General features: G+C 38.9%; 1 protein-coding gene across 1 annotated transcript in view; it reads right to left on the reverse strand.

Moving 5' to 3' along the window:
* The window catches only part of MAP3K9 (mitogen-activated protein kinase kinase kinase 9), a 53,535-nt gene that overhangs the window by 11,535 nt on the left and 17,248 nt on the right, over positions 1–24,752 (reverse strand). Inside the window, exons 3-5 of the mRNA XM_054400266.1 lie at positions 14,417–14,597; positions 6,674–6,822; positions 2,240–2,415 (exon numbers count right to left, since the gene is read on the reverse strand). Coding sequence (XP_054256241.1) covers positions 2,240–2,415; positions 6,674–6,822; positions 14,417–14,597 — 506 coding nt within the window. The remainder of the gene's footprint in view (positions 1–2,239; positions 2,416–6,673; positions 6,823–14,416; positions 14,598–24,752) is intronic.

A 24,752-nucleotide genomic window follows, 5' to 3' on the forward strand; every position in this document is an offset into this window, starting at 1 on the left:
CTTGCCATTCATGGCCCTTCATATCAGCATTAAGATTAGGACATCGCCACTTGTGAGGCCACACACAGAATCCTGTGTCAAATTTGGGGCTCTCCAGTACAATACAGACATGGACATATTGGAGAGAGTCCAACAAAGGACCATGAAGCTGATAAGAGACTGGAGCATCTATCCATTGAAGAAGTGCTGAAAGAGATAGGACTGTTTATTCTAAAAAAGAGAAGGCTTGTGAGAGTGGGGTGGGAAGGAAGCACCTTGAAGGAAGGGTGGAAAGAAGATAGAACCAGGCTCTTGTCAACAGTGCCCACTGAAATACAGGAAATTCCATCAACACTTTTTAACTGTCAACATTACCAAGCACTAGCACACATTGCCCAAAGAGTTTGTAGAGTTTCCCTCCTTGGAGACACTCAAAAGCCATCTGGAGTTGCCACACTACATAACCTGCAAAGGTCCCTCCAACTTCAACCATTCTGTATTTCTGTGAAAAGGCACTGAATCCTAAATTCATTGTCATGAGAAAACGTGTTGGATATCTGACATGAACATGTTTACAAGAGCCACTGGAGAAGACTAGAGATATGGAAGCTAATTTAAGAAGATTTAGTCATAACTGGAAGAATTAATCCTTTCTTTATTTTTCAGCAAGTACCTACATTAACTTCAGTATTGACTTAAACTCTTAAAAAATAACCTTTCCATCTCATGCATCATAGAAGAGAAGGAAAAAAAACCCTGCTTTAATAAAAATCATTGAAGTAAACATCATCAAGAGGTCACTCCCATCATTTCCCAACAAGCATGGCTGTTCCTTAGGCATAAAGATGCATATGGCAAGCTGTTCTATCTTTCCCTTGTTGACAAAATGAATCAGCTGAAACTGTCCTTGACATCTCAAAATGTCTTCTCACTGCACTCCTCTCACCACAAGGACAAAAGAATTCAGTACTTAGAACAATTATCTCCAGCTGGCTAATTCCACAGCAGAAGGTAAAATCTAAATAATTCAAGTTAAACTTCAGATAGATTTTAGTTCGGATTTTAAAAACAAAACGAAACAACACAACAAACCCAAAAAGCAAACAAAAAAACCTCCCAACACATCCTCATTGTTACCTGTCCTACCACCCTGGAGGTTTAGTACATTTTACTCCTGAGGTGAATAGGATTAAAAAAAAAAAAATTCTCTTTCCTCATTGCTGTAGGGGAATCCAGTACTCCAAACCTGAGGGCAGTCTAGCTACTGCTGTTCGGTCTTCTGTTTGTCCGTTGAAGTTTCTAGTTTTCAGAATTAAGCCACAGGATAACAGCAGCAGGGAAATGCCTATTAGATATTTTATTTTTCCCCAAAGCTACTACAGTATGTGAACAGAAATATTTTAAGTATTGTCATAGAGCTTCTCTTCCCTGCCCAAAGATCTCCTTTTCTTTCACTCTGCCTCTTAAACCCAACTTTGGAACTCCACTCAAGTTGGTCATTTACTAAAAATTTGGTTTTAGATAAAAGACCGTGAATTTTAAAAAAACACTGCTTTTGTGTTTTTCATACCCACAACTGCAAAGACAGTCTCTATAAGGATCATAATATGGAGGTAGCAAGCTCTGCTTTCTGCAAGTTTACTTGAAGAAAACTTGAGCTTTTTAATTTCTACTCTTTGAGGTTGATGGCCAACACAGTCCTTTTATTTCTGTCAGCATTTTTGTTTCCTGCTATTTACCCAGGTAGACTTCAATTGTAACAGTTATTGGACTATCTTCCTAGTAGCACTCACGTTTATTATAGTTTCTCCACATCCGCAGTGCTCAAAACCTTGAAAACACAAACCTGACGGAACCAAAGCTGCAATGTTTTCTAAAGCATAATGCTGAAACTACCTCTCCTACTTTCACTGTTAACAGTATTGCTAGGCTTCTCAGTTAAGATGCTCACCATGAAACAGTTACATCAGATGGATTAAACAATGAAGGCAACTCATCATAGCAGTTGGCACAGTGTATACTGGAAGCTCACTGCAATGTTAGGAAGAGTAGCAGTACAGGATGCAGGCATTTAATTTACTCACGATTCTGCCCTTGTGTGCAGCATTACCTGCCATTGAATCAGGGACTTAGTACAAACTGCAGTAAAGCACATACAAAATTAACTCTGGGATGCACTGAACAAGGATCCCTGATGAATTATGAAATGGGAAAATTATGATCTAGAGAGTACAGGCATGAAGAGTTTTCCTCTACTTACCTTTTCTTTGGCTCTGAGCTGATCAAACATTTCTTGGATCTCTTGTTTCCAGTCTTCCTGCAGGGAGTGGAAGGAATCTTTGGGCATTTCAAAGAAACCAGACTCTTCTATGGCAGTGAGATGGTCTAGGATACTGGCAAAAGAAGGTCGTGAGTGTGGGTCGGGGTTCCAACAATCTAGGATAGAACAAAGACAAGCAACTGTTTGACATCTCTTAGTATGGAGGTTTGAGAGGATGAGCAGCACTTTACTGATCCCCAGTGGCTGAGAGTGGCATGCACACTGTTACCCCATCCTTCCAATTTCCCTCTTGCATTGACTATTGTCCAATCGCAAGTCCAGGCATAGAATTCCTGCTTTCGTGCTTAGATGACATCCAGCATCACTTAAGATCTTGAACCAGCTGGTCTCTAGGTTCTATTGCAGCAACAGGTCAAGTAAAACAGAGGTTTACTAATTTCACAGAAATGTAAGTTTTTCAAGTATGTATTAAAAAAATCATAAATAATTTCCTTACATAAAAAAAATATTTGCTTCACTTTTTCTGTGCTCACAGAGTGGAAATACTGTGCAAGACTCTTGCAAACAGTTCTTTGATCACACTTAGGCTGCAAAGTTCACAGCCCTACTGTCAATGTTCTTCCTAATGCCAAACTCTAATACTAAGCTGAGTCACTGTGTATCTCTTACCCAGACCTCAAAATCTCTCCTGCAAAGCAAATTGGGCATAACTTGAGTGAAGACAGGAGATCCAAGTAAATAATAACATAAAATGGTGCATTAGGACTTTTCTTAAGGGTTATTTTTTACTGAGAGAAAATTGTTTATCAGGCCTTTTCTTTTGCTTTTAAGAGAAACCACAGAAACAAGCTTTTCATTTACAGTCTAATGCAATGGCTTACCCAATTAGAGAGCTCTGAAAATGCAGAATTTAAGGTACCCATCTTACCACATGATGCAACTCAACTAGCAATAGTAAAAAAAAAAAAAGTTACTTGGCACTCTTTTTATAGGGAGGGGAACTGAGCATTGAAAACAGAAAATGATACGAAGCAAATACCTCAAACTACAAAATCCTTAAAACCAGATTTTTAAAAAGCCATTAAGTCAAAATGTTTGATTTAACACTTTTGAACAGGAAATCCTTACTCAAATCCTCCCACTTTCTTCACCCTTATTTTCACTCCTGCAGAAAACATTCTCATTCTATATTGTTCTGTACTGGCACTTACTCAGGTTCTGGTTCAACAAGTATCCTTATTCTCTTCAATACTGCTAGACTCCTGCATACCAAAATTTGAGAACCAAACAGAAAAACTTAGCATTCAAGTATATCTTCAAGGAATTTGTGCATGAATGTAAGAAACTAAGACACAGTTCTCTACGTTCATACTATTATTGCTCTAAATGGTCACTGGATCCAAAACACATTTCTGTAGTGTGAAGCAAGAGTTATAACAATGTTCCAAATTTTCCTAGACCTTATACATTTGGAAAAAAAGGAAATAGTATTAAATATGTCCTAAAAGCCATTCATGACTTTTATGGATAGAAATACAGCCAGGAGCATCTGTAATTAAAACTAAATAACATTTAACAAAATCTGTGCAGTTGCTGAGGCTTAGTTTTTCACATCTTCTCTTTGATTTTAGCACTACTGAGATATTGCATTTGCAAGCTTTGGTTTCAAAATTGCTGGTATCAAGATGCTGGTATTTAAGCATCTGGTCAGGTTCCAGGAGGCATAAGCCGGAACACATTTCTGTTTATGGATTTCAAATTGCTCTTCTTACCAAAATGGAGAACTGAGGATGTTAGAAAGTGCTCTGAAGGTCCCCTGCTGCTGACCAATTAGTAGCAATGGGTGATACAGCTGGACTGTCAGCAGCATAATCCCTGCCTCTTTACCCCAGGTTTTAAGCATAGCAAAGCAAACATGACCCAAAGTAAAACAAAATGCTGCAGCCAGCCAAATGCATGAATGAGTGAACAGGATAACTATGCAGGTGGCCCGTGGCTTTTATTTTCCCAGGCCTAGATCTGCCATTATTTGCACTAATGAGGACAGTTGTAACATACAAGTCTTTTCTGTGAAGAGGGAAAGTTCAGCTTTATTGTCTCATGGAAGACCACCAGGGCAGTAATTCAAAAGTAGAAGTAGCATTAGGGGAACAAGAGTTCACTTGAGATGGGAAACAGCCTGTTTGAAAAAACAGTTTTGAAGCAGCAGAAAGTAATTGTTTTCTTGTTCTCTTCTTCCCCCTGCACCTGGAGAAGCCAAGCGTTCCAAAGCCACGTGGGTGCTTACCCCTGTGCTGCTGGGTTCAAGCACAGGCCATGTGCCTCTGCCTGACTTTCCCAATAGAGGGCATTACTTTTAACTCCAGCAGCAGATACCTCAGTCATACTTAAGAAATTAACAGTCCTTGTTTTAGAGAACCGTGTCTAAACAAACTGCCCCAGCACAACACTAGAGCTGGTAGATCCACTGACTCTTTGAGACGCAGCTTCTTGCTTTACATTGCTCCCAAGCTACACCTGCAACCCTGCTGCTCTTTGCTGCCTAGTAGGATATTTTGGTTTTAGCCAAGACTATGTGAAATTTTCTCCTTTGTTGTAACTGATGCCTGTAGCCTACAGAAAAGACTAGCGAAATGCAAAGTATTCTAAAAACTGAGAAATCAACAGGAAACATTTTCTTGCTCAAATCTTGGGGCTAAAAACACTATGAGAGGCCACAGAATATCAGTTTTATATTCAGTCTCATTCTTTGCTCACTAAGGCTGTAGAACATGGAATCACAGAATTGGTTTGGTTGAAAGAAAACTTTAAGGTCATTGAGTCCAACCATTAACCCAGTACTGTAAAGTTACAACTAAATCATATTCATACATCTTTTAGATACCTCCTGGGATGGTGACTATAGCACTACCCTGGGCATCTTGTTCTAGAACTTGACAACACTTTCAGGGAAGAAGATTTTCCTAATATCCAAGGTAAACCTCCCCTGGCACAACTTAAGTCCATTTCCTCTCATCCTGTCACTTTTTACTCGAGGGAAGAGCCCCCTACTTTGCTGCAGTGTCCTTTCGGGTAGTTACAAAAAGCAATAAGGTCTCGCCTGAGCCTCCTTTTCTCCAGGCTAAACAATCCCAGTTTCCTCAGTCACTCCTTATAAGTCTTCTGCTCTAGACACTTCACCAGCTTCATTGCCCTTCTCTGGACACACTTCAGCACCTCAATGTCCTGGCTTGTTTCTGATGTTTGATTTCTCTTTACCTCAGTTTTTGATTATACCAGACAGGTATAATTATCTTTATTATATATAAACACCTGCCATATGAGGACAGGCTGAGTGAACCAGGTTTGTTCAGTGTTAAGACAACAAGGTTTAGAGGAGACCTCATTACCATGTACCAGTACAAAAAGGGTGGCTACCAGAAGGAAGGAGACTCCCTTTTTACAAGGAGTCACATGCAAACAACAAGGGATAATGGATTGCAAGTTACTCCTGGGGAGATTCTGACTGAACTCCAGAAGAACATTCGTCACTATGAGAACAGTTAGATATTGGAATCATCTCCCAAGGGAAGGAGTAGATTCCCCTACATTGGACAGTTTTAAGCCTCAGCTTGACAGGGTGTTGGGCCATCTCGTTTACGCTATACTATCACATAGAAAGGTTGGACCAGATCATCCTTGGGATCCCTTCCAACCTGGCATTCTGTGGGAAACCTTGGGAGTGGGAACACTCGGAAAAACACCACTAAAGGTGCTACTGTGTAAGAAAGAAAGAAGGAGGGAGGGAGTGACAACTGAAGCTCAGGAGGCATGTAATTGCAATAGCCAGCAGAGCAAATCAATGAAGGAGGTGAAGGGTCTATCCCAAAAGCTGCATCATGGAATCCTTTCTAATAAGTACAGCAGTTCTGATGATAAATTTCTGGATTTATTTCATCCATATGTAGCCCAACTTGGCCATGAACTACCTGCACACACAAAACAGAAAAATCACATTATTCTGACAGAAAATTTGGGTTGCTTTCAAATGTCAAAGCCACATTTAAACTCTCTCCCTGAAATGTCAGTAGAATAAAGCGTGATTTCAAATCAGTCTGACAGCGCCTAGCAAGGTGTTCAAAGCTATGAATTCTAAAAACAAGCTGAAGACTTCAAACTTGACTGAAATCTGTGACATTTTAGTGTTTACTAGAAAACAGCAAGCTAAATGATGCCTACAACAAAAACAGGCAGTTGCTCACATAACTGCTACAGCAAACAAACAGCCAAGCTTAGCTCCTGTAATGACTTGCACCACTGAATAAAGGCATCTGAGAAATCTGTGCTCTTAGGTACCAAAGCCAACACAAGAAGGCAACACTCAACAACCCTCTAGAAACACCAGAAATTGCTCTCACACCACAGCTGGCTTACCTTCCATGAGTTTGGCAAAAGGTTCTGGACATGTGGAAGGGATCGGAAGGGCAAGTTTATTCATGGCAACACCATATGCTACTGCAAGACCATCGATTCCTCGGAATGGTACTTCTCCTGTTAGCAGTTCCCAAAGCAGCACGCCGTAACTAACCAGGAAGAAAACAGAAAAGAGAAGAGAAGAGGTGTTTGATTTGAACATATTCTTTGTTAAGCAACGAGGAAGTACCTGAACCTTTTGGGGTGAATAAACTACAGTTTTCTGGGCAGGTTCATCATGGCTGCCAAGCTAGTGATGTGCTGTATTTTACTTGCTTTTTTAACTAAGACTGAAGTAAGATGCTGCTTTCACTTTGGAGGCAAAAAAAATCATTTTCTCTCTTGAAACTGGGAACAAATCATATATCCTCAGAATATTAGCACTGCTTCTAGGAAACCTAAGCCAGAGACAGCTTTTTCATTCTTAGTGACCTGACAGGTTTCTCTCCCGTTAATATGTCTTACTCTTTTGAACTCATTTACCGTCCACTATGTTCTGTGGTAGTGAGTTCCACAAATTTAATGATGCATTGCCAACAAACTTTTTTGTTTTGTGCTTGTCACTTGGTAATTTCACTTGCTTCCTTGTAGTTCTTTCAACACAAGGAAAACTCAATGTACACTCCCTTTTAGCTCCTTCCACACCATCCATGATTTCACTGGCTTCCACTACACTCTGCCTAAATCATCTTCTTTCCAGTCTCCAAAATCCTAATCTAGCTAAACCCTAATCTGGTTACTCTCCTGAACAGAAACCATTTCGTATCTTTACAGACTGTAGTTTTTGCTTGTAGTGTGGTGGGTTGAAATTTCCCTCCCACATTAACAACAATCTTTCATTGACCTTGACATCTTTTGTACCATCTCATCCCATTTAAACTTTTTATGTTGGAATGACCAAAATCACATCATGTTTCAAAGATATGGGGAGATACAGTATTTCCTGTTTTCTTCTTTCTTTCTTTAAATTTTCATTTGCCACATGCCTCTCTGACTCCTTACAAAATGAGCCATGTTACTCACAGTAACTCCAATATTTTCTTCCTGAATCATAACAGTAAAATTTATATCCCATTATTGTACATGTGAAATTCTTCCATGGCTACTATGCATATCACCATTTTGTCTATTTTATCATTCAGTAAAGTAAAATTTGTCCTCAACCCTCTACAGTAGATTAATTTTTCTTATCCAGAATATATATAAAAAGAAAGTATCACCTAAAAAAGGTCACCTATTTTTTTTAAATCACTTATATGATTATGTTGAACACAGAATTCCCCACCAAGAAAGCAGATTTACTCTTGCAGCAATTAAAAACTAAGTGATAAGAAACAGACTTCTCTTTTCCCACATCAATTTACTGTAAAAGCTTTTGACTGAAGATTTTGTTGAAAGTTTTTATACATCCAAATGTTGTATAAGCAATCCTACCACTTCTCCACATATTCAGTAGCTCCTTCAAGAGTTTTTACTTGTTCACATTTTCCTTCAACAATAGCTGACTCTTCCCCAGATACACTCATATGTCTACAAACTCCCCAACTCCCCACTCCTTTGTGCTGTTTCCACCATTTAGCAGAACTGGAAATCAGACTTGCTGATCCTCAGGAAGCTCTTTTAAGACCTGTCATCATGTTTGCTTCCTTCCATTTTCTCTGGTATTAAGGCAGCACTAAGCAACAGATCACAAAGCACAGCTATTAACTCAGCTGGCTCTGGTGCTCCTGTAGAAAATTTGAGTGTTAGTGTAAATACCAGCAATTTGTTATTGTTTGTTTTATAAGGCAGTTTTAACACCTCTGTAGGCAGTACTGTAGGCAGTACTTCACTGTGACATGTCCTCCACCTCAGTGTCCTTAAAGAGAAATTTTCATCTCAAAAAGCCTCTCTTTTCTCCATTCTAGCAGACAAAAGTCGTAAGTTTTTTCTTCTAGAGCCTTATCTTCCTCACAGTCATATCTTGGTCATTTCTGGACTGAATGTTCTCCTGTCGGGTTCTCATCTATGTTGCATTTGAAAGCAATTGATTCATTTTTATGGTTTTCACAAGAATTCCCTCAAAAAAAAAAAAAGTTTTAGTTTTTTTTTTTTTTAAAGTGTTTTACATTCAACTTGCCAGCACTTAAATCCTTGCCTAATTATCTCCATTCGGATACTGATTCAGCTTTTGGATGGATGTCTTCCAGTGGTCTCCTCTACATCATCTCCTTGATTTGTTTGAAGTCTTCGCTATACATTCACTATGAGATTTAACATGGTGTGCTTAAAATATATCCAAACTGTAATGGACTAATTCTCCTTGATTGCTCTTGCAAAAATATTGTATCTAAGTACACATATATTTTGACCATGGTCATACTGTACAATTTTGAAGGCCTCTGAAGCATATCTGAAGACCAAATGAAATACTGCTTCTCCTCCTGAAGCCTCCCTGAATAGCTGCTCCATGAAACAGTCATTTCTGAAGTTAAAAGATGAATCCCTTGTTTCAAAGCAACAACTGTCCTATCCATTTAGGAGATAATTTTCATTATCACAACCCGTACTCTTGTAAGCTCCTTCCCAACCCTGCCAAGTCTTTAAGATTCATTGTAACTGGGGCCACGTTAGCTGGACAGTCTTAAAACTACTTTTTCTGTTTAGATATGGAATTTCAGTCACTAGGGATTCCACCTTTGTTGCTAACACTGCTAGTTTACTTTATCAAGCAAAATGTATTTTTTCACCTAAACAATCTTTTACGTTTTTCCTATGTAATTCATACTCCTGGTATTATAATGACAATAGATTACTTCTTTCCATCTAAGTTCTCAATTCCCTACTCTCTTAAAAGGCTCATTTGAAAAAAAAAGAAAAACCCACAGTTAAGAATTTCCCATTTTCTTTTTGGCCTCCTAGGACTCATACTCAAAGAAAATTAATGCTAGACAGACTATATATTTGTCCTGCCTAAATCAAATTTATCATTCCTGTTACTTCTCCATTTGAACGTGGTGTTGATACCAAAAAGAGTTGTGTACTACCAAAGAGTTGTGTACTTCACCACTAGTGATGGATAAGGAATGTATTAGATATTTCTCTCAATGGAAGGGCCAAAAAAGCTCTACTGATGTGCTTAAAGCATTTCATTTGCATAGTAATTTTTGAAAGACAAGAGAATGGGCAGATTGGTGCTTCTTCTAACAGGACACCAGAAGCATATATTGCAGGAAAGGTCACTTTCTGGCACAACTGAATGCCACCTCTTCCCCATGTACAGTTCACTGCTGAGAATACTGCTTCTACAGAACTAGGGAAACACTACTGTGTACCATTGGAACAACAATCAGCCCAAGTGATTAAACAGCTAGAGAGGTGCTGAACAGACTGTTTTTCATTAACTCTCGAGTAGGGGATTGGGAATTACAAAGGAAAAAGCCAGTGACAGAAGATATTTACACAAAAAAGGCATAGGAAGAAGGAAACAAGGGCCTCTCCTCATTCACAGCAGGGGTGAACAAAAACCCATCAAGCTCATTTATTTTTCCAGCATCCAGTAGTAATTTTGGACTTTAATTGCAAAATGAACCATGTGATATAGACCATGTGTCCAAGTCAACTGACACTTGTATGAATAATTAACCGTCTCCCAGTGATCCAGTAATCCCTTAAGCCATTTAACATCAGGTTCAATCCTACACACTGGATTTTCAGAGAGAGGGAGGCTGGAGGTCTGCAGGATTTCACATGTGATTTTGCCACCTCCCTTTTAAGTCTGTGAACTTAGGAAAAAACCTAGTAATTTCTTCTCACTGTGATTGTTCAATAGCATTTGTATCATAGGTTCCTCTTAGCCATCAGTCTCTGGGTTCAGCACTTTCCATGTGAAATGAGCTGTTACAGCCCAACAAGGAGAACTCAGCAACAACAGAAACTAGAATATCACTATTAAGAAAAGCAGCTTCATTACATTTTAATGGCTATTAGCAGTTTTGCATGTTATTGGACTGGCAGTTCCACAGATGACCTTTTGTGTCCTGCCCATGTCAGGGGGGTTGGAACTAGATGATCTTTAAGGTCCCTTTCCAACCCAAACCATTCTATGAATCTATGGACCTAATTCCTGCAGATTTCAGTTGTCAGCTGTGTGCTTCTCCCATGTCAGCTTCTAGTCAAAACTTTTCTGCCAGGTACTGAAGTCTCACCAGTGCTTCACCACACAAAGATGACTACAGAAGCCTGCGAGCAGTCGTTTGTGGGTGGAAATGCTTGCCAACACATGATTCAAATTAAATATTCCAATTACTGAAGTTCCTACACCAATCACCAAATGCCTGAAACATCTTGATGTGCTAATCAGATGGGTTTTGATAGCTCTGGTATTCAATTCCTAAATGAAAATTAAATTCCTAATTACTTCACTCATCTCAAGAGTACACGCAATCCAAACACACCTAAATTTTGGAACACAGGGAATCAGATGAAAGTCATGTGGTGGCTTTATAATCCTCATACCTCTCAGGCTGACTTTGGTCATTTAAACAGCACAAGCCAAAAAATGAGGTGTGTGCAGTAAACTTAAGCAGTTGAGTGTAACAACAGGGAAATTTGAATTATATGCCTGCTAACATCAGCTTGCTGTACTGTGCTGGATAAGCTGTAGTATCTGTGCTTCAACTTCACCCATGTAAATCGAAAGCAAATACGTGACTACTCTCAAATACATAAATAGATTTACAGGAACTGACATATTTAAATAAAACTGTAGCTGCTTTGCCCTCTGTACAATATAAGCACAAGGTTTTTCTATATATCTAAAGCTTGTGAGTGCAGCATAGCAAATTTCAAAGCAACTGACTTTCACCAGCAAGATGTACTTAAGTACCGGTATTACCAACAAGCTCTACAGTGGCCCAGACCCTAGTAATAGACAGCAGGGTATGGGAGCATTCCTCAACTTCATAACTTCTTTACCAACACTCCTTTATAGTGGGTCAAAACCAACTAACCAAAAACCAAACCAAAACAACCCCCTCAAAGGAGAACCCAAAAGCTAAAAGCAAAACATCCAAACAACATCAACAATTTTTTTTTTTAAACAGATCTTGACATCTGCTTTGAAAGGAATTGCATGAAGCAGTTATTTATTTAAGATTTACTGTAAGATTAACTCAGGAAATTTCAGTCCTAGCAGGCACCTTTTTGAATATCTTCTTTACCTGTTTATGCAGTGAGAACACAGGCAGAATGAGATTCTTGTTAAAAAGCTGAGCAACAATTCAGCCAGCAGTATTATTTTAATAAGCTTTAAGGAAAAGGTGTTGAAATAAAAGGGTTTGTGAATGTTACAGACAGAGACAGCCAATTTTGTGGATGCCTCACAGCCTGGCTGGAAGGTTGTCAAGTAAAAACATCCATCAACTCGAGTGATTAACCAAGAGGTTGAAGTGGACAAGAGGAAGGCCACGTCTAATAGGATAAAAAAGTTCATCCTGTTAAGAATTTCAAGTTGCATCCTTGGGTAGGACAGGATTTATTACACATGTCCATGACTGCTTTTTTAAAGTCCAATGCTGACAATCATTGACATGCTACTAGTGACTGCACTGGCAAGTACTCAGCCACTGCATATGTGCCTCAAACACCATGTTCATTTCAGCTTATTTAGCTATGACTCAAGGTTTTGGCCACCAGAGAGAGAGGCTTATTCAGAAAGAGTTTAACAGCTCTCAGTAATGTTTATAAATATGTGTAGGGTGTCAGGAGGACAGAGCAAGGCTCTTCTCAGAGATACCCAATGATAGGGCAAGGGGCAAGCTGGAGCACAGAGGGTTCCATGTGAGCATAAGGGAAAACTTTTTCACTGTGAGGTTGACAAAACACTGCAACAGGCTGCCCAGAGAGGTTGTGGTGACTCCTTCTCTGCAAACATTTAAACCTGCCGTGATGTGTTCCCATGTGACCTGCTCTAGGTGATCGTGCCCTGGCAGAGGAGTTGGACAAGATGATCTTTTGAGGTCCCTTCCAACCCCTAACGTTCTGTGATTCTGTAACAGTGATGATCCTCCTTTTAAGGAAGAGCACTAAGAGAAACTAGCCTTTTTTTCAAAGAAGACTGGTAACCCTAAAACCAGAAAGTGATAAAGGAATCTGAAAAATACAAATACAGTACTCTGTAAAACTCACAAATTATTTCAGTTATTTACAAATCTTAAATCCCGATATAATTCACAGCACTTAGTGACCAAGCCAGCACTGTTGCACAGATATAGAGGGACTTGAGCTACTTTCACGAAAATCACCAACTGACCTTATCTTTTTTTAAATTAGGTCATATTGGTACTGAACATCTACTGATCCATTAATGTGCCCTGATTATCAAAGTTACAAGGAACGGGGAAATTTTTCCCTTCTCCTTCTCCCCCAGATTACCCTTAAAGATCACGTGCACAGAGAAGGTGCACAGCCTTGAGGTTTTCATTTCTGCCAGACTTCACTCAGAATAAGAGCCTGGTTCTTGTTCAGTTCATCTCAGATTAACTACAGATGCTACTACATTTAATTACAGAGTCAGAATTTTATCCACACCCTTAGTGTGGAAAATATAAGTTCACAGACTTAACGCAAGGCAATACATTATCTATTCAGCAAAACTGGATAAGGAAAATGAAAATCCCCCAACCCAACCTTTGCTGCAAGAGGCAGACAACTCTTGACAACTGGGATATTTCTTTATCCTGACAGATTTCACAGCATGCACACACTTGTGTAGGAGCATTACTGGCCAGTGACAGAATCTTACTGTTCTAAAGCCAAAGTCACCCTGACATTTCAATACCTATCCCCACAGGAAAAACAAAATTCTTTTTACTTCATCTGTTTCAGTTATCCAATACTACTTCTATGTCACACAACAGCTAGAAATGCCACTGTCCTAGAGTATTGTACTGAATTCCTGATTTACCAGTTCACTTAACAGTTGTATTCAAACTCAATCTGTGGAAGTCTACGGGCCAATCCTTACCCTCCTCCCAACCAAAGTAGCTCCTCTTCTCAAAAATCTCAGTGCATGAATATCAAAGACAATATACACATGCAAATTACTACTTTTGGATTACATACCAAGATGGACCTAGAGAAGAGATTATTTTCTTTGAAAGACTAAATGGGTGGAAATAATTCAAAAGATTACTATGAAAATGAAAACCATTGCCTTCAGGCTGGTAACTCCACATGGAATTTGATTAGGCACAATGTGTTTGCACACATATAGATCAGTGACAGATTACTGCCAATACAAGTATCTTACTGAAGGTAAAAGTGTAGTAATTTCAAGTACTTCATAGATTGTTTTGTGGCCTTTGATTATGTCAGCCAATAGCCAAAGAAACTCTTAAAAAAGCTTGTTTTAGATAAAGCAGAGGGAATTGGGATTATGAATCCTAGGATAATACAAATGTAAATTAATGGAACAGCAAAAATGTAGAGGTATGCAGGAGCTGCTCCACTACTTTCTACAGTAAAAAAACCAAACCCCCCACACATTTACAATTAATGCAAAGTATTCTGTGAGTCTGATAGATGCAAAGCTGGTGGATAAAGCTTTCTTAAGGCCTGAATTTTAATATTCGGTTCACCGTTGCTCATTCTTAAACACAGAAGAGGTTTTCTGACAGGTCTAGTTACTCTTTAGTAACCAATCACTTAATGTCAAATCAATACCTCCATACATCGCTGCCCTTGGAGAACATGGAGGAGCGGATGACCTCAGGAGCCATCCAGGCATACGTCCCAGCTGCGCTCATTTTGGTAGTTTTATGCCATTCCCTGGCCAAGCCGAAATCCGTGATCTTCAATATCTTGTTGCTCAGATCTCCATTTTCCACCTTTTCGAGTATCAGTACTGGAGAAAAGGGAGGGAGGAGGGGGGAATAAAAGGTATGCAGAGTAAAGCTTGTAATTATGCAAAAAAGACCTTGCTGGAGATCTTCCAAATTTCAGCGTTCTCCCTGACTTTCAGTTAGCCAAACATAACACACTCTGTCACAAGTTATTTTAAGCGGATTCCTTCATCTGACACGTGAACAGCTGGCTAGCAAATAACTTCAAATTTAACCAAAATACCAAGCCCCAGAGAACTGATAATAACATAATTATTTAATACAGTGCCTAGTGTCATGCTGTACAATAATTTGCTGGTAAAGGGACGTGAACCACTGTAACTTCTAGAAATCCAGATAAGGGAAGACATTTCCTAATTAATCCTCTCTCAGCAAGGCAGTAATAGCGTCTTTTTCTTGAACTGCTTAGAGGATTTTTTTTTTTTTAAATCCAAATACACACACGGTCTGGATACACCCTTCATGCAAATGTGTTTGGAGTGAAAGCTCTATGTACAGAAGCCACGGTTAAAAGAAGATGGATGACCTATAATAACAAGCCAAATTCAAAATTTCCTAAACACCACCAAGTTATAGATTCCCTTTCCCATTATTAAAAACTTCAGTTAAGCTCCCAAGTTTCTACCATGTTTCAGTGGTAAAGGAGTTTAGAGGCAAGAATTTAAAAAAAAAAAAAAAAACAAACCAAACAAAACCCAACAAACCCTTGAGACAGAACTCAAAAATGCTTTGGTATAAGGCACATGTTCTACTTTACCCAGGGAGCTGTACTGTCACACCACTGTGAAATGATTGTAAACCAGAGGCTCTGGCTCTGGCCTGGTATCCACCCTGCTTTAGCAGCACCTCATTATCCTCTTTATCTTAAAGTGAGCACACGAGCTGTGCCAGCAATGTAACATCAACCAACAGCATATAACAGGCTACCAAACATTCATAACTAACAGAGCCATCAGTCTGTCTAATGATTTTCAGCCACTTTGTAAATGGCCACAAAGTCAAAAATATTTGCATTACTATTAGCCCTATGACTTCACAGCAAAAGGCCACAAGCTACTAAGACACCATCATTAATGAGATTAAAAACAGAGTAGCTGCATACAGAGACATTTTCCTAGGAAACAAGAGGGGGTTTCCCCCTCTATTTCATGTGTGAGTGAATAGAAAAACAAACCAACAACAAAAAACTAAAACCCCAAACCAACCCAAACACACAACCAATCATAGATCATAACAAAACCTATAAAAGGCATTACAAAAATTATAGTAGATATTAAAATAATCTTCACAACCATTTTTAGCAGTCAGCAAAAAGACTCAAGTATTAGTCTCCTGCTAACACAGATATTTAGGCAGGGAAAGGGGAGAGAGGGGAAGGGTAGGAATTAAAAATCTTGCATGAATTCATTCTCATGCTTCCCTCCAATAATCAAAATGAGATCTCCCACGAAATAGCAGCCAAAACTGTTATTTCAACCCTTCTGCATAATAAGTGATACACATCTATATGTTAAAATATCACATTTACTTCAATAAAAGTGAAACAAACTCTTTGTTCTCTGAGGAAAAAAAAAATACTACTTCATTAACGATTTTTGTGAGCCAAGTCAAGCTGTGAATGAACTAGACTTATAGGCAAGTTCTTGGTTCTTGCCTCTTACAAAATTCCTTCCTAATATTACTGAATGCTTCATTTTACTAATCACAGAGGCAGGAGGAGTTTGAGGCCTAGAGTTACTATTCTCTTCGTTTGCATATTTAGAGCTACACTGCAGTGTAGAACAGAACCACAACAAGAAACAAAGGCACAGAAGAGGCTTCCTTCGTGCCTCTTCTGGCAAGTCCTACTTTCCTTCTTCTTTCTAGCAGATAAGAAATTGCTAAGAAAAATTGCTAAGAGAAATTGCTAACAAATGGTTCAACGACGGCAAGAGTGAAAAACTTTGTGAAACATATGTGCCAAGTTTCTTTTTATAACATGTACTCACTCTGCCTGAAGAGCTGACAGAGTAATAAAATTTAAATGCAGTAATATAGAGAGATGTACAGTGAAGTTGTAAAGGTAAAGTAAGACTTTGAAACAAGAAAGCATGGGTTTGGGGTTTTATTTTTTGCTTCCCTCCATAAGCACGAGAAAATTTGTTCTACACAAGGTAGATCAGATTCTGCCTAAAAGAGCTCAATAGCAGGACAGAACATCAGGTATTGCAGCTGGGTTGTATGTACCTTCCTGGCAAGAGGTTATTTAAACCTAATTACCTTGATTGGTATTACATCCTTACAAAATAATAAGTCTTTGCACAGATCTTTTGTATCCATGAACTTATTCTTTGGTCGGATGTAGGCTAAGTAAGACAAATTACCATGACAAAGAACCATAGAGAACGACAATGAAAGAGCTGCATTTATTCAAAGTCCTTGAGTCCTTCGTTACATCCTTGGCTCCCCTCTTATTTCCTTGTAATAATAATCCTTCAACCCCAAATTGTAAAAATTAATTCTAAGAATCATATCTCTGTCCAGCATCTATTTCAGTTCTCCCTATCTTGGTCAACATCGACAGGTTCACTTGTAACTGCAAGGAGTCTCCCAAACACATCTGTCAAGATTTTTGAACCAAAAATCTTGACCCTTCCCCTCTTGAGTTTGCACAGATTTCAAAGAATAATCTTGTAAATAGGTGAATTATGAATTCCCGTCTGTTTCCTCCTTAAACATTTCTTTCATGGAGAACACAAACCAGGTTGCTAGGACGCTACCAATGCATTTTTTTTTCTCATGCCAACCAACATGGTCTCATCTGCTTGTGAGCTTTATCTGCAACCACATTTTGCCTCTTGTTTAATACTTCTGAGTACAAGTTCTCTTATGCAAGTGAGAAACAAAAATAAATTCACATACAAATACATAGCATCTACACCAAAACACTTATCTTCCAAGGCAGCAAATCTTCTCTTTCTGGTCTGTTGATTTAAGAGACATGTACAAGATAAAGTGATTTTTTTTTTTTTATGGAATCTTTCATATTCACAGCCTTAAAAAGATAAAATGTTTGGCAGCAAAGATACTGGACCTAGTTTTCAGGCGACTGGGGAAGAATGAGAGCAGAATCAACAGGAACACAGAGAATGTGTGTCAGCTTGTTAGTGATGGATCACCATCTTCCTGTTCCAGCAGTGCCCATACAAGAAATTCCTCCAGAGACAGCCAAGCTGGATATGAAGTAATGCTATGTACTACTGCTCCTAACAATTCAAACCAGTTTTTCTCCTCTGTAGTACAGACTAAATGCTGTAGCATGGGTAGTAGTCAACTGGCAGTGTGCAAAAGGGCCTGGTGAAGCAAGCCAGGTACTACAAGCCCATTCAGACAGCATAAGGACCCAACTGCTAGAGCAAACCCACTTAATATAGCAAAGCACCAATAGCATGTTCTTTGCATGCTGGAAGTGCAAAGAAAAGCATGGTGGCTTACACTTGCACTAAAAACTGTTAGCAGCTTGAGGTGAAGGGTATATGTGTTCTTACAGGAGTAATAATCCAGAAGTGCTTGCATATATTTTCATATATTCCTGAAAGACTTGGAACCTGCCCTCTGGAAAACCAGCATTTGGCAATGGGAAATTAATTACAGTTCAGATGACCTCTCTCCAGCAAGACAGCTCTAAAAGTGCCCCAGCTGAGACAACAGGAAAAGGAATATGATCCAAATAAGCCTTGGTATGTACTAGCTAAACCTTCCGCAGACCAGGCAATCACACAGATATAGGTACATATGATTTAAACGTGCAATTTCAACTATTAAGAATTTATTAAGAACTTTATTATCACAAGGACTCATAAAAATCATTAGTGGTATTATTTGACCCCACTGCTTAATTTCTTGAGAGCCAAGAAGACTTCAAGTTCAGAAAGACAACAGTCAATCAAGACAGAGTAGGTGTGAGTTCAGATGGATACAAAAGTAGAAATTAAACATTGGGCCTTCTCTTATCTAGGTTATGATGAAGACCACTCCTTTTTTTAATGAAAATGTCTTTTGAGGTTTCTTGATATTCTTTGAGAATATCTTTAGTGCCTTAAAAGAAACATCAAGGATATTTCTGTATTGCTCTTGTGAAAAAGTCTCCTGAAGTACAGAGAAAGAAGTAGGCATCATATATCAAACGGGAGGGTAAGGTAACCAGAGACAACAAGCCAGCACCTACTGGCTTGATGATGAGACAGACTAACAGTATAAGGCAAAATTCAAAGATCATTTGACAAGACTCAGTCTTGTGCAGTTCTTAGTTGCACTGTCTGACATTACAGCAAGTAAACAAACAACTTCGTACTGCTAGAGATGACAAAACATGCCATTGTTACATTTTCAGTACTTTTTAGAACAGGTTTCCATCTACGTGATGCTTTTGATTCTGCTCAAGTTAAACCAAGCAGCAGTAAAAAGGAGGAAAGCCAGCACTGTGTGGCTTGCTTTCATCACTAACTTCACAGCATTCTCAGTCATCTCTGAGCAGTTCGGAACTATAGGTGGCAGTAGGCAATCTACTCTCTGAAGATTTATGATACCCTATGCCTGGGACTTCCAATACTTCATTGATCATGCTCACAGCACAGCCTGCAAGACCACTCCAATTACTAACCAGCCTTTTTTAATTGTGTCCTTTAATTTGTCTTTGTTGCCCTGAATGAACTCAGAAATCAAAATCCATGTTATCAGAGAATCTTCTGTAGTCAACAAATCCTGGCATTTACCTCTTCAGAATCACAGTAATGTGGAAAAGTATTTTCCACAAGAACAAATCCAATTGTTTAAAGTATGTTTTGTTTTAGATGTTTTGACTATTGAAGCTAATTAAGAGGCCAGAGCCAAAGCAGACTGATAAAGCTGACAAAAAGCATCTTCAGTACATTCTGCAGATCATGGCATGTCGGCCATTGAGATCTTTCATCACGTCTAACACTCCTCAGTTACTAGGCAACACCAGATGCTGAAACAGAAGTGTCACTAGAGACCACCTGATACAACTGCAGTTTCTCATTTCAGTCTCAAGCTGCACAAAGAATGAAGAGTAAAGATTTAACTCAGCTAGTGCTGGTACCATTTAAAAATGATTTCTTAGTGAGCAAATGTGGAGAAAGAACTGATGAGGCACCAACGATCCTCTTAATCTTGTTTGTGACCTAAGCTAGCAGCTTTTCTAGCAGCCTTGGAAGTGACGGAAATCAACTTCTTGAGGTCAGATGAAGCCAGTTTACCTTCTCCAGTCTAAATACCATTCTGTATGTGGATTAGCAGCCATCAGGCTTTTGACCAAATCCAATGTCACTCTTACCAAAAGTAGTCAAGTTTTTTAGAAGTATACAGATCCCAGTGATAACAGATCCCAAAGGGGATGATTCTCACTTTCATGAGTCACGGTTGTACATCTGTGACATCAAGAATGAGAGCTTTTCCTCCAGAGCAAGTGTCAACTCAGATGCTCTTACTGTTTAAGCAAAGATCTGGAATGAAAAGAGACTTCACAGAAACAGATCCACTGAAGTATGGTGGACACTGAATCAGCTCTTCCTCCTGCTCCATTGCATTCCCCATTATTATGCTTTACTACAAAGCCAAAAACATCTGCTTTAGTAGTCAGAGCAATACAGAAACAACTTGATTATGAAGACTGAAGTCTTCATGTGGTTGCTACTACTGGATCTTCGGCTCTATCTTATTATCAGCAGTCATCGTGGAGATGTTTGCTTTGTGGGGCACTAGAAAGTGGTTTAACAGGACAGAGCTAAGGCTGATGTTGGTCTCATAAGACCGTTAAGAATGGTTCTAAAGGTGGAGTTTCACGTTAGAACGTTGAACTTTCACTAGCAACTCATGAACCTAACATGTTTAGGATTTGGACTATATGTACCTAGGAATATTCTATGTCCTTTCAGAAGGAGAAATCACTGCAGTGAAATCACAGAAACCTGCAGCCATAAATTTTTGTTACTAACAGCATCCATTACTAGTGCTCCAAACCATTGCTTTGTTCTAAGTGTGCAAAACAGAGGATTGAATTAATTCTGAAGGCATTCACAGACTAGATGCCAGCCAGGTTTCAACTCTGCCATAAAGTCTAAGATAAAAAACTACAGAAAGGCTGCCCTAGAGTCAAGTGACAAACATTTCTATTAAGATGAAATTCTATCTTGTGTGCATGAAATAGATGTACACCTACCACAGCCTCACACGTTCAAAAAGAAAATTTCTCCCCCTGCCCCTTATTTCATCTTCATGGCTCATTAGAGTGAAAGCTAGCTTGGATGAAACAAACTCGCAGCATCTCAGAAGGCAGTCTTTCTAGGTTCCAAACAGTCAGAAAAGACAAAGCCTTTCAGGAAGGGAATTCCAAGCATAAGTCCAATATACATGCTCTGAATTACTCTCCACAGGAGAGTGACTTGATGAGAGGCACATCTGTGCTAAGTGTCCAAACTCACACCACATGAATCTCTGCAGTCTGGTATAAGTAAGCAATTTCAATTAAAGAAGTTCCCCAACACACCAGATGTTATAGAGCCATCTGGTGAAAAACAATTTACTTACAGTTGAAAGATTATCTCAGTGTCCTAAAATGTTGTTAAATTAGGTTTTCAGAAATATATCTGTCCTACTAATAGAGCAATAGTGTAAGTCAGACTGGTACTACTGTTAAATCAGTCTCCAAAGAAAACATTGGTCAGTGGTGAACATCTTTGACAAATCCACAAAGCCTTACTGCAAGGACCTCGTTTCCAGGTTAACAGCTGTGTTTTCATTACTCATGCATCCACCAGAAAGACACAGGATTAGCTATACAAATGTACCACAACAGGGTAAAGAAAGGGATATAAAGCTGTATAACCTTTGATCTACTTGTATGTTTTAATAAATCTTAAAAGGGCTGGGTAAACCACACCTAGTATGTCTGTATCACTCCTGCTTCTTAGCCATTGCAGTAAGAAGTTGAAAACTATTGAGCAAACTTTGTTTTATGAATATTCTCAACTTTATTTTTGTGTTCCAACACAAATAACTGCATTGCTGATATAATTTTCATGCTGCTTAACCCAACTCATTTCTATTACAACAATGATTAGCTCCTCTCTTTAATTATGCTAGAAGCACCAATTGGTCTGGATCTTCCCTGCCAAACTATACACATTTCTATCCCTTTCATTTTCTCTTTCTCAAATGCATTTACTCTTCTTCCAAACACACTCCTCTACCCTACATAAACACACACACAAAAAAAATCTTCACTGAATCTTTCAATATCATCACTAAAACAAACATAATAAAGCTTCACTTAGATTTTAAGGTGTTCACTTAAAAAAAAACCTCTGTAATACACCTCCTGTGTTTTTATCCAGCACCATACCACCTCCAGTATGCATGAAAACAAAAATACAGAGGTAGATTACTATCACAGAAGGAAAATTTTCACAAAGAAATCAAATTAAAAAAATGTTGGCAATGAAATTCACAGATGCTGTTTTAATACTCTTCTGCTCATATTACACCAACAGAGCCAGGAAACGTGTTATAACCTCCTCTCAGAAACACAAACTTCTCCTGGAAGGCTGTTAACACTGTCAGATTTTTTGCTTGTTAGTTTTGGGAGGTTTATTTTAGTTTTCAGCTTCACTTTTGGACAGTTAGGACAGCATTCTTGGTCTCCAGTGGGCCAAGAGAAAGAATAAGTAGGGAAAAATAGTCACTTTAACCTATGCTAATCCAGCTGCTAGTAACATCAAAGACCCAGCAGGAAGTGGCTCTGCATTTCGTCTGTCAAAATTAAGTGACAAGGCAGCAAAATATGGTCATATAATTGCCTTTTTCTAGCTACGCAGCTTAGATTTATCTGCACAGTACAGTGCCAAGCAGAAAACTCCTTTGCTTTGCTTATGCTAAAAGCTGACTCATCACTTCAGAAGCAGAACTACATGCAAGGAGGAACCACTACAGTGTAGTCACCCACAGCAAAACCAGCCCATTTTTACAAGTGAGGTTAGAGTTGTGCTGTCCTCTGCACAAAATAGTATGAACAGCCAGACATAATAGAATTTACTGGCTGTACTGGTTTCAGCTTCAACTACTCTGCTTTTATTTATTTAGCACACAGCTTACCAGGAAAAAGAAGAACTTCTTGATTTGAAAGGAAAAAAATACTTACTACAGAATATCAAGAAAAGCAAGATTACCTTGCAGTACCACCGTAATAGTTAACCAAACTCCCTGTCACCCTGGTATTTCATGACAATAGCTGTTTCAGCTGCTTCATGCTCTCTTTCCCAGACCAGAGAATATGAGGGTATATTAAAGAATGAGAATGAAATGAAAAAAATAAAAATAAAAATCCAAGACAGTCTCTTGTATGGTCCATCTCAGAGTTCACACCAAGTCATTTACTTGTGGATGATGCTACTTAGCAAGCCTGGCACAGAAGAATAGAAATCTATTAGCCTAATGGAAATGGCTACAATCATTAAGTGAAGGGAGAAATAAAGAAATAAGAAAACAACTGAGTGCAACAAGAACTGAAAGCATGCAGGAAGAAATATGGAAGGGAGCAGGCTAGAAGACAAGGCTACCACAGGGGAAAAAAGATGTATTTGTTGTCTGTGGTACACCAAGATACATTTTTGATTTGATGGAGAACTGCTGGCTTCACATTTAACTTCCATATAACTTTTCCCTAGCTGAGACAATACAGTCAGTTTTAGCGCCAGAATGCCTGCCATTCTTTTCTTTAAATACTACAGGTCCAGACAAACCATGAAATAACAGGATTACTACCTAGTGATAAAGCAATGTCAACTCATGCTCTGTTATATTTTTTTAAGGTCTGTCAATTCTTCATAGGGACACCTACCTCTGTTTCTAGCATACTAGGGTGGATAGCAGTGCTTCCAAACAGGTTGGGAGAACAATCTGAAGAAACTCTCAGAAGCTCATTTGCCAGAAACATAAGAAGATCTGATTATGAAGGTGCTTCATGTTAGCCAGAGCTTAAAGGGAGTTCCTGGACCTAGAGATAGAGAGGGTTGGGTGGCCCTGACTGTAAGCTACCAAACAGACACAGTGACTTGATGATATAGAATTGAGAAGCCCTGAAAAATCTAAAGGTGGTGGAAGTATCTGAATACCTGTGTCAGTGCACTTCAGTGGCTCTGTTTCAGTCTTCACCAACATCAGCACTGGTTGTGTGTCAAATGCTTTGCCATTCAAGATTGCAGGAATGAGGAAAGCAGTCATGTCAAAAATAAAGGAAAACTCCAGCAAAAGGATTTAGCATACAAGCACATCCCACTCACACCAAGAGCCCCTTTTCATTATTTTGTGCTGTACTGTGTCTCCTTAGAGCCATATCAGTCAGTTACAGTCCAAGAACTAGACAACAGCAACAGTGATGGGTGGGTGAAAGTGACAAGACTAAGGGCTAGAAATTGAATAAATCTGTCATCTTTGTTATTTTACTTAGTGTAGAAATATTTAAGATTGAAACCATTAAGGGGACATCCAACATCCTGCACAGACTTTGTGCAGCTTTTTCCCCAGCCTCCCATATTCTTATCTTGGCTTTCAGATTAATTTCTCCTTTAGTTCCAATGCTTCACCATACCTAGCCTTATTTCATTAGATTGAAGAGAAGTGAGAAGACCACTACTTAAGACCTCAAAAGCTGAAAAATGGCAAAGGAACTCAACCTCACATGGAATGACACTACCTAAATCATCTATTCTTTCTCAGAATACCATACTCTTTTACTGCAGTTGGATGTTTTTGCAGATCACTCCAAAGCAATTCGACCACTTACAGACAGTATTTTTTTACCATAGGTCCTTGCTCATCTCTTACTGTATGATCACTGGTTTTAACAGCAGTAAGATCAACAGGCAGCTATGAAGAGGGGAACTAGTGCTTACCCTTTCATAGCTGGAGTGTGAAAGACCATTGCTGATGCTGAGTATTCACTGTGGGCAGGAATATCAGATAAATTTCATTTCTTCCTGCAAACAGAACCGTTTACTGTGGTTTTACTCCCCAGAATGCAAAATGGCAAGTAGTGGGTAAGCATCAGCCCACCCACTTCCTCCATTTACATAATTCAGGTACTGTAAGGAGATGTACCA

This window comes from Indicator indicator, chromosome 4, assembly GCF_027791375.1.
Source record: "Indicator indicator isolate 239-I01 chromosome 4, UM_Iind_1.1, whole genome shotgun sequence".
In the NCBI taxonomy this organism is placed as follows: Eukaryota; Metazoa; Chordata; class Aves; order Piciformes; family Indicatoridae; genus Indicator; species Indicator indicator.